This window comes from Vombatus ursinus, unplaced genomic scaffold (assembly GCF_900497805.2).
Source record: "Vombatus ursinus unplaced genomic scaffold, bare-nosed wombat genome assembly UNPS02014830.1, whole genome shotgun sequence".
Taxonomy (NCBI): domain Eukaryota; kingdom Metazoa; phylum Chordata; class Mammalia; order Diprotodontia; family Vombatidae; genus Vombatus; species Vombatus ursinus.
Window position 1 is genome coordinate 3,000,833 of NW_020954608.1, and position 15,441 is coordinate 3,016,273.

A 15,441-nucleotide genomic window follows, 5' to 3' on the forward strand; every position below is an offset into this window, starting at 1 on the left:
TGTGTGTGTGTGTGTGTGTGTGTGTGTGTGTGTGTGTGTAATTGAATATTTGTGTAGGAGGGAATTAGTTGGCAGAAGAGAGTAGTGGGGGAGACTGGTGAACATAAATATAAGAGTTTTTTAAGACATTATTCTGTAATCAATTCACAAGTATTTATTAAGTACCTACTACATGCCAGATATTTTCCTAAGCACTGAGGATACAAAGAAAGGGGATGTGGGAAGCAATTGAGATCTTCAAGGAGTGAACATTCTAATGGGTCAGACAACATGTAATTAATAGGTAAATGTGAATGTAACACGTCCTCTGTGTCACTCTCCCAACTTACACTCATATTCACAGGCAGAGTTCCCAGAGCAATGATTGCTCTCAGGATTCCAGGAATAACCCCGTGGGTATATGTGTATATATATGCATATATACATATATTTTTTTCAACACTCTTATCTCTTGGACCCCCACCAGTGTTTTTCCCATTAACAAACAGTAGACTTAATTAGCTTTTGGCAAAAGTACTTCAAGGTTTCTCTAGTTGTATTTTATGTATCATTCCAGTATGGTTTCACTGCTCTATAAAGAATGAACCACTGATTTACTAAGGCAGAGTTACTGAGTAATATAAATATATTTTATATCTTCAGTGTGCAAGAGATACCTTGTTTTACTGCTTAGTCAAGATGGATCATAAAAGTATATTCTAGAGCTGAAGTTCTAACATTAAATGACCTTCCATTCATTCACTAAAGAAGCATTTGATAAATACTTTCCACATGTTAGGTTGCAGAGGTTACAAAGACAAAGAAAAAAAAAAAAGACAATTCCTGCCCTCAAGGAGCTTACATTAAATCAGGACAGAAACAATATGTACACTGATATGTAAATATAAAAGAAAAAGTAAATACAAAGAACCTGGCTATATATGTGTGTTGGGAATAGGGAAGATGCCCCTTAACAACAAAGACCTCTATCAAATAAAATGAAATTCCTAAGTTTACTCCGGTAAAGTGGAAACAAGACATGCTTATGGATATGGCAAAAAAGTGGGCCTTGGAGTACGGGAGTTTTGGATTCAAGTCCTGTCTCTGATGCATACTAGCTACATGGCTAAAGGTAAATCATTTAAACTCTCAGTGCCACAAGGTAACTCTCCAAGACTGTAAGTTACAGAATTGCAAGTGGTCTGTTTCCCTCCACCTATAAAATCACAAGCGTGAAGATTTCTTCAAAAAATTAAAGTTGGTGGATGTAAAATTAATTATTTTTATTACATCTAATTAAAAAAGTTTTGCACAAACAAAATCAATACAGCCAAGATTAGAAGAAAAGCAGGAAATGGGGAAAAGATTTTTATAGCAAGTTTCTCTGGTAAAGGCCCCATTTCTTGGATATATAGAGAACTGAGTCAAATCTATAAGAATACAAGTCATTCCCTAGTTGATAAATGATCAAAGGATATGAGCAGACAGTTTTCAGAAGAAGAAATCAAAGCTATTTATAGTCATGTGAAAAAATGTTCTAAATCATTATGATTAGAGAAATGCAGATTAAATCAACTCTGAGGTATCACCTCACACCTGTCAGACTGGCTAATATGACAGAAAAGAAAGTGATAAATGTTGGAGGGGATATGGAAAAATAGGGACACTAATGCACTGTTGGTGCGATTGTGAACTGATCGAACCATTCTGGAGAGTAATTTGGAACCCCTGGAAAGGGTTATAAAACTGTTTATACCCTTTGACCTAGCAATACCACTACTAGGTCTATATCCCAAAGAGATCAAAGAAAAAAGGAAAAGGATCTCTATGTACAAAAATATTTATAACAGCTCTTTCTGTGGTAACAAAGAATTGGAAATTGAGGCAATTTCCATCAATTCAAGAATAACTTAAAAAGTTATGGTTATATATGATTGTGATGGAATACTATTATTGTGCTACCTGGGAAGGCTTACATGAACTGATGCAAAGTGAAATGTGCAGAATCAGGAGAACATTGTACATAATAACAGAAATTCTGTATCATGATCAACTGTGAACGACTTCGCTATTCTCAGCAATAAAACAATTCAAGATAATTCTGAAGACATACGACGAAAAAGGCTACCTGTCTCCAAAGAAAGAACTGATGGTGTATTAATGCAGATTGAAGCATCACTTTCTTTATTATTCTTTTTTTTTCTTTTTTGCTCTGCTTTTTTTTTTACAACATGGATAATATGGAAATGTTTTGCATGACTTCACATTTAATCTATATTCAAATTGCTTGCCTTCTCAAGAAGGGGACAGGAAAAGGACAGAGGGAAGGAGGGAAAAATATGAGCTCAAAATTTAAAAAAATGAAAGTTAAAAAATTTCTTTATATGTAAAATAAAAATTAAAAGCAAAAAGAAAATCAATCTTAGTACTGGCTAATTTTTGACAAAATAGTTTCTGATGACCAAGTAAAAGGTCTACAAACAAGATCTACAAATGGGGCATAGGGATCATACAATCATAGATTTAGAACTAGAAGGGATTTTTAAGGACAAAGGTCTACCTACTCATTTTACACGTGAGGGAACTGAGGTGTAAAGGGGGTAGTAATTTCCCCAAGGCCACATAAACTGTAAACGGCAGAGGCCAGATTTGAACTTACACCCTCTTTATTACTCTTTTTACTGTGCTGTTTGCTTAGTTGGACCTTGTTTACTTTCTTACATGCACTGAAAAAGGTTACAACATGACCATTTTTAATTGTCCCTTTTGAAAACCAGTTTGCTCAAAGGGAATGATGTTATCAGATTTCTCCAGTCTTCTAGATTTGTTAGTTAAATGTTAGGCACATATACTAAGGGGGCAATATAATATCCAAAAAGAAAAGCCCCTATACCATTAATCTATGTGAAAAGTTTGGCTAGTATTGGACCCGTTATTCATGGAATTGCTTAAATAACTGTGAGGGAAACTTATCTTTCCCTGATCCCTTCCTTTAACATGACATCCAAATATGACTTCTGAGCTCCCTAATAGTAATAGAAACCATTGAGTCCCCTGTTGTATTCTTTTTCATGTGCCAACCTCTTCTTACTCTAGCTCTGAGATCCAATGTAAGTATTTCCTAGTTAAAGTTATAATAACTACTATATTTATAATATTTCAGATGGTAGACAATCTAGATTTTTTAAAGATTATGTATTCAGACATATAATATTACAAAATATTTTTATGACATTCCAAAACTTATTGCATTTCATTCCATCTTGATTACATTAAGATTGATTCTCAATTCTTAAGTAATTTTCCATCGTTTGGGAGGCTGGATGTTGATAGAATAGTGATAACATGTTCTTCATCATGTAAGAAAACTGTGTTATTGACCAACTTCTTTCATCAGCCAGATATTTTCTTTGAATTGTTTTCCAAGAAGTGTTGGATTTGCATTGAGCTGTCCACAGGTTTTTCTCCTAGTTCCTGCCATGTGTACTTGTAAGGTGATAACTAAGCTAAGTTTGAGGTTGTAAATCTTAGAAAAACAAAATGGCTCTTACGACATCTGAATCTATGGCGATAGACTCAGACTTAACTAGCTAAATAGAGGAGTAGAAGAAAGATATACATTACATCTATTTTTGCACTATACAATAATAATAGCTAGCATTTATAAAGCACTTGACAAAAAATATCTTATTTGATTCTCAACTCTGTTAGGTAAATCCTACAGATAGTATTATCCCCTTTTTGCTGAGGAAACCAAAGTTCAAAGACTTTAAATGAATGACCAATGATCACACTTAGTTAGAATTAGAATTAGAATTAGTTCAAATTTGAACATAGGTCTCTCCTGGTTCCATGTTTAGAATCCTCTGTACTATATCAGAATATCTGAAAGTCATGTGTATTAGTACTGTAGACAAATAAAATTTTCTTTAAAAACAAAATTATACCCAGAGGATTATCATTGTGTTCTTTTAGGCTGCTTTTAGGCTACTGTTCTTTTAGCTGTTATTTTACTAGGCAATGTTGTAGCTAGAAACATGGAGCTTTCAAAAATTTGAGAAACATCTTTATCTTTTGCTAATGACAGACTGACCAGATCTTCACTCTTCCTCACCAATGAAGGTGCTACATAAAGTTTGCATGTACCTCAGACAAAGGGAAAAGAGGAATTATGCCCTTGCCCCATATGAAAGAGCCATAGGCTAAAAAAAAATATTAGCTCCCTACTTCTGTTACCTAAAATCTCTCAAACCTAATTATGAACCATTAACATGAATTTTGCATATAATTGATTGTAAAGAATCTTAATTTAGAAACAAATGAACAATCAAATAGACGATGACCAGGGTAGTTTAATAATCCAGTTGGTAAGCTTGTAAATTGAAAATTGATTTTCAGTCTCTTCAGCTTAGTGAATTTTACAGTCATGGTGATCATAGAACATATCACAGGCATGAAAAAAAAAGTTATCCAACCAGTTCCCAGAAATGAGTCCTAAAATAGCTTCTTCCCTTCCCCATCTAATGTTTGCTTTATTACTACCATTCATAACTTTGCAGTTTTCATCACAGGTTGTGTTTATGTAACACATAAATAACAGTTTAGAAAAAGTGAGAAATTTAACCAATTGGCTGATTGTTTTGTTTATATACTAGCTTGGATTCCCCCCCCCCCCCCCAATGAACCAACCATTTAGATAAATGGGACACATAATCATAGTCTCAACTTGATTTGATTTATTTCTTCCAATTATTCTTGGTATTATTAGTCATAACAAACTTGAAAATCTCCCTCTTTCTTAATTTTCCACACCTGAGCTTCTTACTCTACTTAGTATCTATTTCCAACTTGAGAAGCATACATACTTGGTAAGTTTGTGAAAGAGATTGAATATCGTTTCAATAGATTCAGTGATGTTACCGTATGAGGAACATTGAGAGACCATAGGAATCTGTAAGAAATAGATAAGAAAGAATGTCTGCTTTTTTTTAAATTCTTTAAAATAATTTCACTTTCCTATCTCCATGTACTTTTCCTCTAACCAAAAAAACTAAATGTTACTTATAATAGCTCTACTGTTCAAAACCTTTCACTGAGACAGTGTGGGTTTGGGGAAAAGAGTCATAGATCAGAAAACCTGGGTTTAAATCCTGCCTCTATGTTGGTCTAGAGTCTCAATCTCTCTGGGTCTTTTTCCTCACCTGTAAAATTATGAAGCTGCACTAGATGAATTCTAATGTTCCTTCTAGCTCTAAATCTATTAACCTATGAGCAAAGTTTCATTGGTTTTATTCTAATGAATAAAGTAAAATCTCTTTAGGTTGGGATGTAAGCCCCTCTATATTTATCTCACACTAAATCCCCTTCATGTACCCTTATGCTCTAGCCAAAATGAACTACTTACTCCTTTGATTAGCATGATTTACTGAAATGGACGGGCCGAGAGTAACCAGACACACGCCAAATTAGAAAATAGAGAGCATTTACTGGAGCTGGCCGGCGACTGTCCCCTGGATGCAATCCTAGGAGAGCAGTCCCAAGCAAGGGAAATAACAAAACTTTATACCCAGCAGTTTACAATTGTGGATTTAGCAATCCTTTGAGGTAGGGGAATTTACAATTGTGGATTAGCGATCCTTTGAGGTAGGGGAATTTACAATTGTAGATTAGCGATCCTTTGAGGTAGAGGAATTTACAATTGTGGATTAGCGATCCTTTGAGGTAGAGCAGTTTACAATTGTGATTAGCGATCCTTTGAAGTAGAAACTGAGGAGGTTAGGCTAGGGGGTTGTTTTTTGTGACAACTCAGTCCACTTCACTCCCCCCTTTTCACGGACGAAAAGAGTCAGATGGGGGACTCATCAGAGTCCAGAGGAGCATAGGATTGACGCAGGACAAACAACTGGAGTGCTTGCACTCGTTTCTGGACATAGCGGGTTATGCATTTTATGAAACAAGGGGCCACGAGTAACCCAAGGAGGAGAAGGGCCAGAGGGCCCACCACTCCAGAGAGTAGGGTGGTTAGCCAGGGGGACCAATTATACAGGGTCTGATACCAAGAAGACCCCGTTGCCCGTGCACGGTCCCTCTCATCTAACCGCTGCCTAAAGGCTTGCAAGGACTCCCGAATAACTCCAGACCGATTGGCGTAGAAACAGCAGGTTTCTCCCAACGCCATGCATAAGCCTCCCTGTTTGAGGAACAGTAGGTCCAAGCCTCGGCGGTTCTGGAGAACCACTTCGGCCAGAGAGTCTAGGGAAGTCTCAAGGTGTGAGACTAGCTCTTCCAAGGAGCGTAGGTCCCTATCTACCTGTGCACTCAAGGCACCGTAGTTGGCTTTCCCCTGTATCAGGGCTGAGGCCCCAACAGCAGCGGAGCCGGCCACTCCGAGTCCCACCAATATGGGAACCAAGAAAGGTACAGCCCTCCTGGAGCGAGTTAGGCCAAAATGCTCAGCTGCCCCTTCCTCTGAGTAGACATATACCTGAGGAAAGACACGCACCACTACACAGAGCTCGGTCGGGTTGAGGAAACGAATGTCCTGTATGCAGGTGGTGAGTCCTCTGGTACAAGCGAACCATACTCCAGGTGGGGCGGTTAACAGGAGGTCAGAGCTTTTGGATGTGGGGGAAATAAGAATGACTGAAGTGCATGTAGCGTTGAATGGGGAGGACCGCAGCGGGTAGTCAGGCCCGAGCAAACACATTCCTTTGCCCTGGACATCGTCTAGGGTAAGTCTAGGCTTGTCTGGGTTACAGTGGGCAGGTATGGCAGAGGATCGTTTGGACTTACTTAAAGACAACTTTCCCACAGAGGTGATGTTGAGTTCGATAGCAATTCCTACGAAATAGGGGGGGGCTGGATTCAGACACAGCCAACAGGAGGTGGTTATGTTTGGATCAGACAAATTTAGGAATGAGTGGACAGCAGAGAGTGTATCAAAAATGGGGGAACCTAGGTTAGTGAGGGTCTCTGGATTTTCGGGAGCCTCTGGTACCAGGTCCCTAACAGATGGTGGGGCGAGAGTCAACATGGCTTGTGGGTTAAGGATGGGATTCGGTCCTATGGGGAGTGTATGGGTGGGAACTGCGATTTTCTGAATGGTAAAAAGGACCCCATTATCCCACCCAGTCATGTATAACCTCAAACCCCAAGAATGTCTGAGATTCCAAGAGTCATCAGTGTCCTGCTTGACTGTTAGAATCATAGGGTTACATTTCCCAGGCCAGCAGGAGGCGGGGAGGGGGCTTTGTCTCTCCAGGGTGATTAGGGGGTCCCGGCCGCCCCTAGGAATCCACCTGGCCACAGTCTCACAACCCCATTCTGCGCAGTGAAAGTGATTACTACCCTGACAGGAAGGATTCCCCGTGGCCGGACAAACATAGAATTCAATACTTCTGATTCTCACTTCCCCTACCCCGGGTGTGGTTGGAGTGGTGGGAAAAGTGGGGCAGTATCCCCATCCCCCAGCGATAGGGTCCCGCATAGCCCGGTTTTGATTCCATCCTGGTCCCAAGAGGGCACAGAGGTCAAACCTGAAAGTGGGGGCTCCGTAACTGGTGAGAGCTTGGACGGTGGTCCCATCGTTAGTTCGGGAGAGAATCCACCTGGATGGGGTAGGGCTATAGGGGTCACCCAAAGTCATCTCACAAGCAAAAAGAAAGAGAAGAAGAGTCAAGTTCTGGAGAGTCGAAGCTTTAGGTCGGACACTGCTTCTGCTGTCCAGGCGGTGGAGTTGGGCTCTGGGGCCTTCTTGATGTGTGACCGATGTATCCATGCCTTGCGGCCGGCAACCTTGATGGCAGAGGGGTTGCAGAGGATAATTTGATACGGGCCCGTCCACCGTGGTTCCAGGGCTGGTCCAGCTGGAAGCTTGCGAGTGAGGACCCAGTCTCCCGGTGACAGGGCGTCCGATGAGGTTGCAGGGGCTGGTTCTTTCCCCGCAGCTTTCAGGACCAAGCGCACAGCGTTCTGGACCTCACGCAAAGCCTGGAAGGACTTAAGAAGAGTCAGATTAGTGAAATCTGGGGCTGGAATAGCTGCAGATACTCTTGGAATAATAGGAGGAGGGGCTCCATAGAGGATCTCGTATGGAGATAAAGAGAGGGTTGAGGAATTGGGAGTATACCGGGCCCGGAGGAGGGCGAAGGGAAGGAGACTGACCCAGCTATCGCCAGTTTCTATTTTAAGTTTAGCAATGTGTTCCTTTAGAGTTCTATTCATCCTCTCTACCTGCCCTGAACTTTGAGGCCTATATGCACAGTGCAATTTCCATTTCAATCCCAGCATCTTTGATAGGCTTTGAATTGTTGCAGATACAAATGCTGGGCCGTTGTCAGAGCCTATCGAGGCCGGCAGGCCAAATCTAGGAATAAGTTCAAAGAACAGCTTTTTGGCCACTACGGTTGCAGTTTCAGTTTTGACTGGAAATGCTTCCGGCCATCCAGAAAATGTGTCCACGAATACAAGGAGAAAACGGTACCCTCCCAACCCAGTTCCCATGTCAGTAAAGTCTACTTCCCAATGGTCGCCAGGAAATGTTCCTCGTGGTCTATCAGTCGGTATCCTTGATTGTGATCGTGGGTTGACTTTGGCACATGCAAGGCATCTTCTTGCGGCTTCCTCGGCCGCCTGCTTCATCCCAGGGCTGTAGAAGTGTCGGCTCACCAGGTCGTAAAGCCGGGTTCCGCCTAAGTGGGTAAGGCTATGAAGAGTCATCAACAGGGGTAGCAACAGTGCCTTGGGCAGAATTAGCAAGCCATTTGGGTGTCTTCTCCATCCCCCCTTTTCAGGGGTGCCATCCGGATCACTGGATTGATAAGACGGTTGGACAGGCAGCATCCCCTCAGGTTCCACGACCATAGCGGGTATCAAGGGCTTGCAGGCAGCCGCTCGGGCAGCCTTATCCGCTGCTGCGTTCCCTAGAGACTGGGGGTCAGTTCCACGGGTGTGAGCAGGAACATGAATTACCGCCACCTCCTTGGGAAGCCAGACAGCATCCAGCAGTTCCTGGATCTGACTCTTGTTCCTAATCTCCTTTCCCGCCGAGGTTAACAGTCCCCGTTGGAGATATACATATCCATGGACATGAACAGTGGCAAAGGCATAGCGGCTATCTGTGTAAATATTTACTCGCCTCCCTGCAGAGAGTCTAAGGGATTGAGTTAAGGCAATGAGTTCAGCACGTTGAGCAGATGTGCCAGGGGGTAGAGCGGTCTCCCAGAGGGTCTCAACCGGAGTGACCACGGCTGCACCCGCCCTACGGATCCCCTCCTGAACAAAACTGCTGCCGTCTGTGAAGAGCGCTAGGTCGGGGTTTGTTAAAGGAACATCAGTAAGTCCAGGGTGGGACGTGTGGATGGAGTCCAGTGTGTCCAGGCAATCATGTATAGGGGAGGAAGGAGGGGAGTCAGGGAGCAGGGTGGCCGGGTTGAGTGTGACCGGAGGAGCGAAGGAGATGCGCGCGGGATCGAGGAGTAAGGATTGGTAATGAGTCAGGCGTGAATTTGAGATCCATCTTGTCGGCGGGGAATGTAAAAGCTGTTCCAGATGATGTGATGCTGAAATCTCAAGAGGCTGCCCGAAAGTGAGCTTTGCGGCTTCCCTAACCAAGACGGCAACGGCCGCCACAGTTCTCAGGCAAGAGGGCCACCCGGAAGCCACAGGGTCCAGCTGCTTGGAGAGATAGGCAACAGGACGATTCCAGGGCCCCAGGGGCTGGGTCAGAACCCCTCTGGCCACAGCTCGAGACTCAGACACATAGAGGCGGAAGGGCTTGGACAGGTCTGGCAGGGAGAGGGCAGGCGTGCTGGACAGCGCCTTTCGGAGCTTGTCGAATGCTTCCTGCTGTCGTGGTCCTCAAACAAATTGGGTGGGTTCACCAGTTAGGGCCTCATATAGGGGTTTGGCAACCTCGGCAAACCCCAAGATCCAGAGGCGACAGTATCCAGCCATCCCCAGGAATTCCCGGAGCCAGCGGCGGTCCCTCGGGGCGGGCATGCCCAAAATGGCAGCTACACGCCCCCGAGACAGTAACCTTTGACCAGAACGAAGGGTGAAACCCAAGTAAACAACGGATTGAGAGCACAGTTGTGCTTTCTTTCCAGAGATACGGTACCCGGAAGCTTCAAGCAGCTGGAGAAGGTGGAGAGTTGCATCTTTGCATATTGCCTCAGAGGAAGTAGCTAACAAAAGGTCATCAACATACTGGAGGAGAGTGACCTCCGGATACAAGACCCGGAAGGCGGCCAGGTCGGAGGCCAGAGCTGAGCCAAAAAGTGTAGGGGAGTTCTTAAAACCTTGGGGAAGCCGGGTCCAGGTGAGCTGAGAGGATGTCCCAGTGTTAGGATCTGTCCAAGTAAAAGCGAATATAGGTTGGCTTACTGGTGCCAAGGGAATGGAAAAGAAAGCATCCTTCAGGTCCAAAACAGTATACCAAGTCCGAGCAGGGTCCAGGGAAGACAGCAACGTGTACGGGTTTGGCACAGTAGGATGTACAGTTTCCACCCGGGCGTTGACTTCTCGTAGATCCTGGACAGGACGGAAGTCTCCAGACCCGGGCTTGTGAACTGGAAGTAGGGGGGTGTTTCACGAGCTCTGGCAGGGTCGTAGAATGCCTGCCGCCAAGAGTCGATCGATGTGAGGCTTGATGCCCAAAAGGGCAGCTCGAATCAACGGGTATTGTTGGACACGCGCAGGGGTTGCTGTGGACGAGAGCTGGACCACCACTGGGGGCTGGTGTCCTGCTAGACCAAACGGGTTGGTCTCAGCCCAGACTCCAGGAACCAAGCCTTTGAAATGGTTCAACAGAGTTAGGGAAGTAGGGGTGGAGGTGGTCGAGGGGCGGTCTGGGGAAAACGTTAGGGGGAGGAGGCGAGACTCCTCCGACAACGGGCAGGTGAGAACAAGTTGTGGCAGGTTAAACCCGAGAGTGGGGTTAGGTCCCTTAAAGGAAATGATAGCCTGAAGCTTGTGTAGGAGATCTTGGACAATCAAGGGGTAAGGGCAATCAGGCATTACTAGAAAAGAATGGGAGACTAGGCCCTTCCCTAACCGGACTTCCCGAGAAGTGGTGAGGGGTACAGACTGTTTTCGTCCAGTAGCTCCCTGGACCTGCACAGTGGATGATGAGAGGGAGCCCAGTGGGGATTTCAGGACCGATGCCGCAGCTCCAGAGTCGACTAGGAATGAGACAGGTTGACCCCCAACACTGAGAGTAACCCTCGGCTCCAGGGGGTCAAGAGTCACAACGGACTTTGAGCCGGGGCACCCCTAGTCTGTATTCAAAGTCAATAACGGCTCTGCCTTCTCTTTCAGCCCGCGATTAGGGCACTCAGATTTCCAATGACCCATGGCTTTGCAGTAAGCACACTAGTCCCGAGCTAAAGGAGGCCTTCCCAAGCCTTTACCCTTATAGGGGCGCCCAGCGTTTGGCCCCTCCCGCCTTCCTTTCCACCCTTGCTTCTGAGTCTCCCCTGGAACCTGTGCTAAAGCTGCCACTACCGCCCTTGCGACCGTGCGAGTTTGCTTGTCTTGAGTCTCTTCACGATAGTCAAACACCCGCTTGGCCACTTCCATGAGTTCAGTCAGATTTTTACCCTCAAAACCTTCAAGTTTCTGTAGCTTCCGACGGATGTCCGGAGCTGAATTGGCTACGAAATCAATTACGATGGCTCTCCGGTTATTGGGATCCTCTGGGTCGATAGGGGTGTAGGTTCGATATGCCTCGTAGAGGCGCTCTAAGTATGCAGCTGGGGACTCGTTCTTGCCCTGTCTAACCTCACTGACTTTGGACATATTAGTTGGCTTCCGTGCTGCTGCCCGTAACCCTCCCAGCAACAACTGGCGATACCTGTCCAGTGCTTCCCTACCGCGATCAGTGTTGGGGTCCCAGTCGGGCCGGTTCTCAGGGAAGATGTGGTTGCGGCGCCCCGGGTCAGTAGAGGGATGTCCATCTGGGTCCAGAACTCCCTTCCTGGCTTCTAAAAGAATCCTGTCACGCTCCTCGGTTGTGAAAAGAACCCGGAGGAGCTGCTGGCAGTCATCCCAGGTAGGCTGATGAGTATAAAAGACAATCTCTAGGAGGGCGATTAGGCTCTGGGGCTTATCAGAGAAGGATGGGTTTTGCTGTTTCCAATTGTACAAATCACTGGTGGAGAAGGGAACATATACCATGAACGGTCTCCCTGATTCTCCGGGAGGGGAAGGAACTTGCCGCAGGGGAAACGCTGACACAGTGGAATCTGGGGTCAAACTGGAATTAGAAGGGCCATAAGGAGCACCTGCTCGAGTATGGGGTGGACTTATCAGAGGAGGGGCTGAGGGGCTCAGAGACCCTGAGGTTGGGTACAGGGGTGGATCTGAAACCTGGGACTGGGAGTACTCAGCTGGATCTAGGGGGTCAGAATCAGGGGGTGGTAAGACAGGAGAAAGCTGTGTGACAGCCTTAGGACTTTCGGGAGGCTTGCGGCTAAAGGTCGTCTTTGATTCCGTTCCTGGTCTTAGTTTTGAAAGGGCCTGGACCTGTAGTGGTCCCGAAGGGGGTTTGAAATCAATCCAGGCGGTGATATAGGGGACCTGATCGGGGTGGCCAGGTATACCATAGACAATTCCCCTTACCCGGCCGGCCACCGAGACGTCAAACGTACCCTCCAGGGGCCAGCCTACCTCGAAGGTGGGCCATTCCTGTTGGCAAAAGAGAGCTAATTTCTTTTTAGTAACCTGAAACCCATAACCTTCTGCTATACGCCTATATTGTTTGAAGTTCCGTAAGACAATAAAGAGAGGGGAGCCTGGCTTAGGGCTCGAGGGTCCCTGTCCCATGGTGGATTAAGGACCGAGAAAGAAAAGAGTAACAAATAGACGTGCTCTCGTAGGCAAGGACCAAACACGGACACAGGGAAGACACAGTCAAGACAGGGTAGAGGGGAATCAAACTGCCTCAATTCCGAACAACCTGGACAATGAGACAGGAATTTACACCCCCCCCCCCACGGAACAAATAGTAGATAGACGCATACACACAGTCGACACAAAAACGGGAAAAAGACACAGTCAAAACCCTGGATGCTCCTGACACAGTAGCGGAGAAAGAACCCGTCTCAGTTCCGAACAACCTGGAGAATGAGGCAGGAAGTCTTTCTCCCCCACCCCGCCACGGAGAGCACAGTGGACACACACACACACACAGTGACATCGGTGCCGGACAGACACAATCAGACAGGCAGGACTCTCACACGGCGTCCCGTGGAGGTCAGTAAGGGCGTTGCAGCTGCGTCCAGCCTGGCCACTTACTTCAGAAGAGTACTCACCAGAACAGACAGATTACAGACTGCTCTATGCCCAATTGAGGATTTGTGGTCTGGGCAGCCTGGTGCGCACGGTCTATCTCAGCGTTCGGGGCCAGGGAACGTCTTCCTGGTGGCCACCCCCTGGACGGTGAGAAGCCTGGCCTTCCAGAGATGCCCATGTCTGGTGCCCAGAGGGCTATCTCGGTGGGACCTCCAAATGAAATGGACGGGCCGAGAGTAACCAGACACACGCCAAATTAGAAAATAGAGAGCATTTACTGGAGCCGGCCGGCGACTGTCCCCTGGATGCAATCCTAGGAGAGCAGTCCCAAGCAAGGGAAATAACAAAACTTTATACCCAGCAGTTTACAGTTGTGGATTTAGCAATCCTTTGAGGTAGGGGAATTTACAATTGTGGATTAGCGATCCTTTGAGGTAGAGCAGTTTACAATTGTGATTAGCAATCCTTTGAAGTAGAAACTGAGGAGGTTAGGCTAGGGGGTTGTTTTTTGTGACAACTCAGTCCACTTCATTTACTAGTTCAATTCTCAAAATAATATAACATTTAGTCAACATTTACTACTCATTATGCACTATGAGAGGTACCAGCACAAAAGCAAAAATGATATTGTTCCTACCCTCAAGGAGCTTAAATTCTATTAGGCCTAGAATTATCTCCCTTAACCATCTAACTCTAAAGAGGCCTCATAGCTAAATCTTATCCCCCCCCCCCAATCACAAGTGGTTTATATCTCCTAGTCACAAATCATGTTCTATTTTGTACTACAATTATTTGTGTACATACCTTATTTCTCCCACTAGAATACATTCCTAAGCTACCAGAGGGCTGGGACCACATCTTAGGTGCTGAAGAAAATACAAAGATAAATGACCCCTAAACTTTGGACATAATGATTTGTTGAACTGAATAATTCTAAGTAGAAGGTACTTTAAACTATAATCTCTGATCATGCCAAAAGGGGCATAGTAATAAGAAGATTGATATAGGAATTACTTTTGCATACAATCAGGCTTTGAATTTCATTACATTAAATTCTACTGAGATATGACAGAACTCTTATGTTTTACATCTATGTTTCTTTTTCACAGATTTCTTGAATTGTATTTTGACTATTCCTCTATTACATTATGCTTTGGCCTTCTTTTTTCATGTATCCCTTTAAGACTTTATGACAAATTTAAAAGAGAATATGTTGTAGTCAAGGTGAGTTAGTGGTGTAATCAATATGAAATTTTAAAAAATGCCAACAAGTGAAAAGCATAAAAAGGTAAACAGGAAAGAGAAATCATAAGGGATTCAATAAGGTTAAACTGTTTACTCTACAGAAAAATGATACTTGTAACTCCTAAGAACTTTATTATCATTAAGGCAGTTAGAAGGAGTGTACGTAGACAGAGGGCATGGGTGTGAGTTAACTGTGATGGAATGATTTCAAAAAAATAAAATCAAGGGGTAAAAAAGAGGGATGCATTGGGTGAAGGGGTAAGAAAGAGGCAGAATGAAGGAAGTTATTTCACATAAAAGAGAAACAAAGGGAAGAGCTTTTATAGCGGAGTGGAAAATGGGGTTGGGGTGATGAGGTCTAGATTCTTGGGGTTCTGGGACCCTGACACAGCATGGTGGGCCCTGTCCAAATGAATTTGACCCAAATCTTCTTTCATCCAGAGACAAAGTTTTTTTTTTTTATTAGAGATAAACTACACAGGCCTGGATCTTAAGGAATCTGAACATTAATGATGCCTGTAAAGACGAGCAGGCATGAGGAAATATCAGCATTTAAATGGAGGTCAGGGTGGATCTTATACACACTCAAATAATTTTGAGTATTTGGAGGAGGGGCTAGGAGAAAGATCATGAAGCTGGGGTGAGTTTAGGAAGAATTGATGGGAATGTCTGGGAGGTTGAATAGACAATGGGAATAGACAATGGAACAAAGAACTGGAAGGAAGAGGTTGATAAGATCAAAGGTGGGATCAAAAGATTAGGCTTCTTCCTTAGGATTTCAAAGGGAGATAAGGAGAGAATAAGAGATAAGGAAAGGCCAGGTGAGTGGAGGATAGCCTCAGGCAACCCGTTTGAGACCAGAGTGAGGTCAAAGAAAGTTTAAGGGTTTTCTGGGGCTTGTAGACAAATGGGACCCAAATTCTTTTT

General features: G+C 44.7%; 2 protein-coding genes across 2 annotated transcripts; both read right to left on the reverse strand.

The window, feature by feature from the left end:
• Positions 1-5,824: 5,824 nt before the first annotated feature.
• LOC114025434 (endogenous retrovirus group S71 member 1 Env polyprotein-like) lies at positions 5,825-7,624 on the reverse strand. The gene has a single exon (XM_027838878.1). The coding sequence runs from the start codon at positions 7,622-7,624 to the stop codon at positions 5,825-5,827; it is 1,800 nt and encodes a 599-aa protein (XP_027694679.1).
• Positions 7,625-7,653: 29 nt separating this feature from the next.
• LOC114025435 lies at positions 7,654-12,801 on the reverse strand. Its single transcript, XM_027838879.1, is given in 3 exon segments — positions 7,654-11,159; positions 11,388-12,127; positions 12,194-12,801. Coding segments are annotated over 3 exon segments (4,854 nt in total).
• Positions 12,802-15,441: the final 2,640 nt, after the last annotated feature.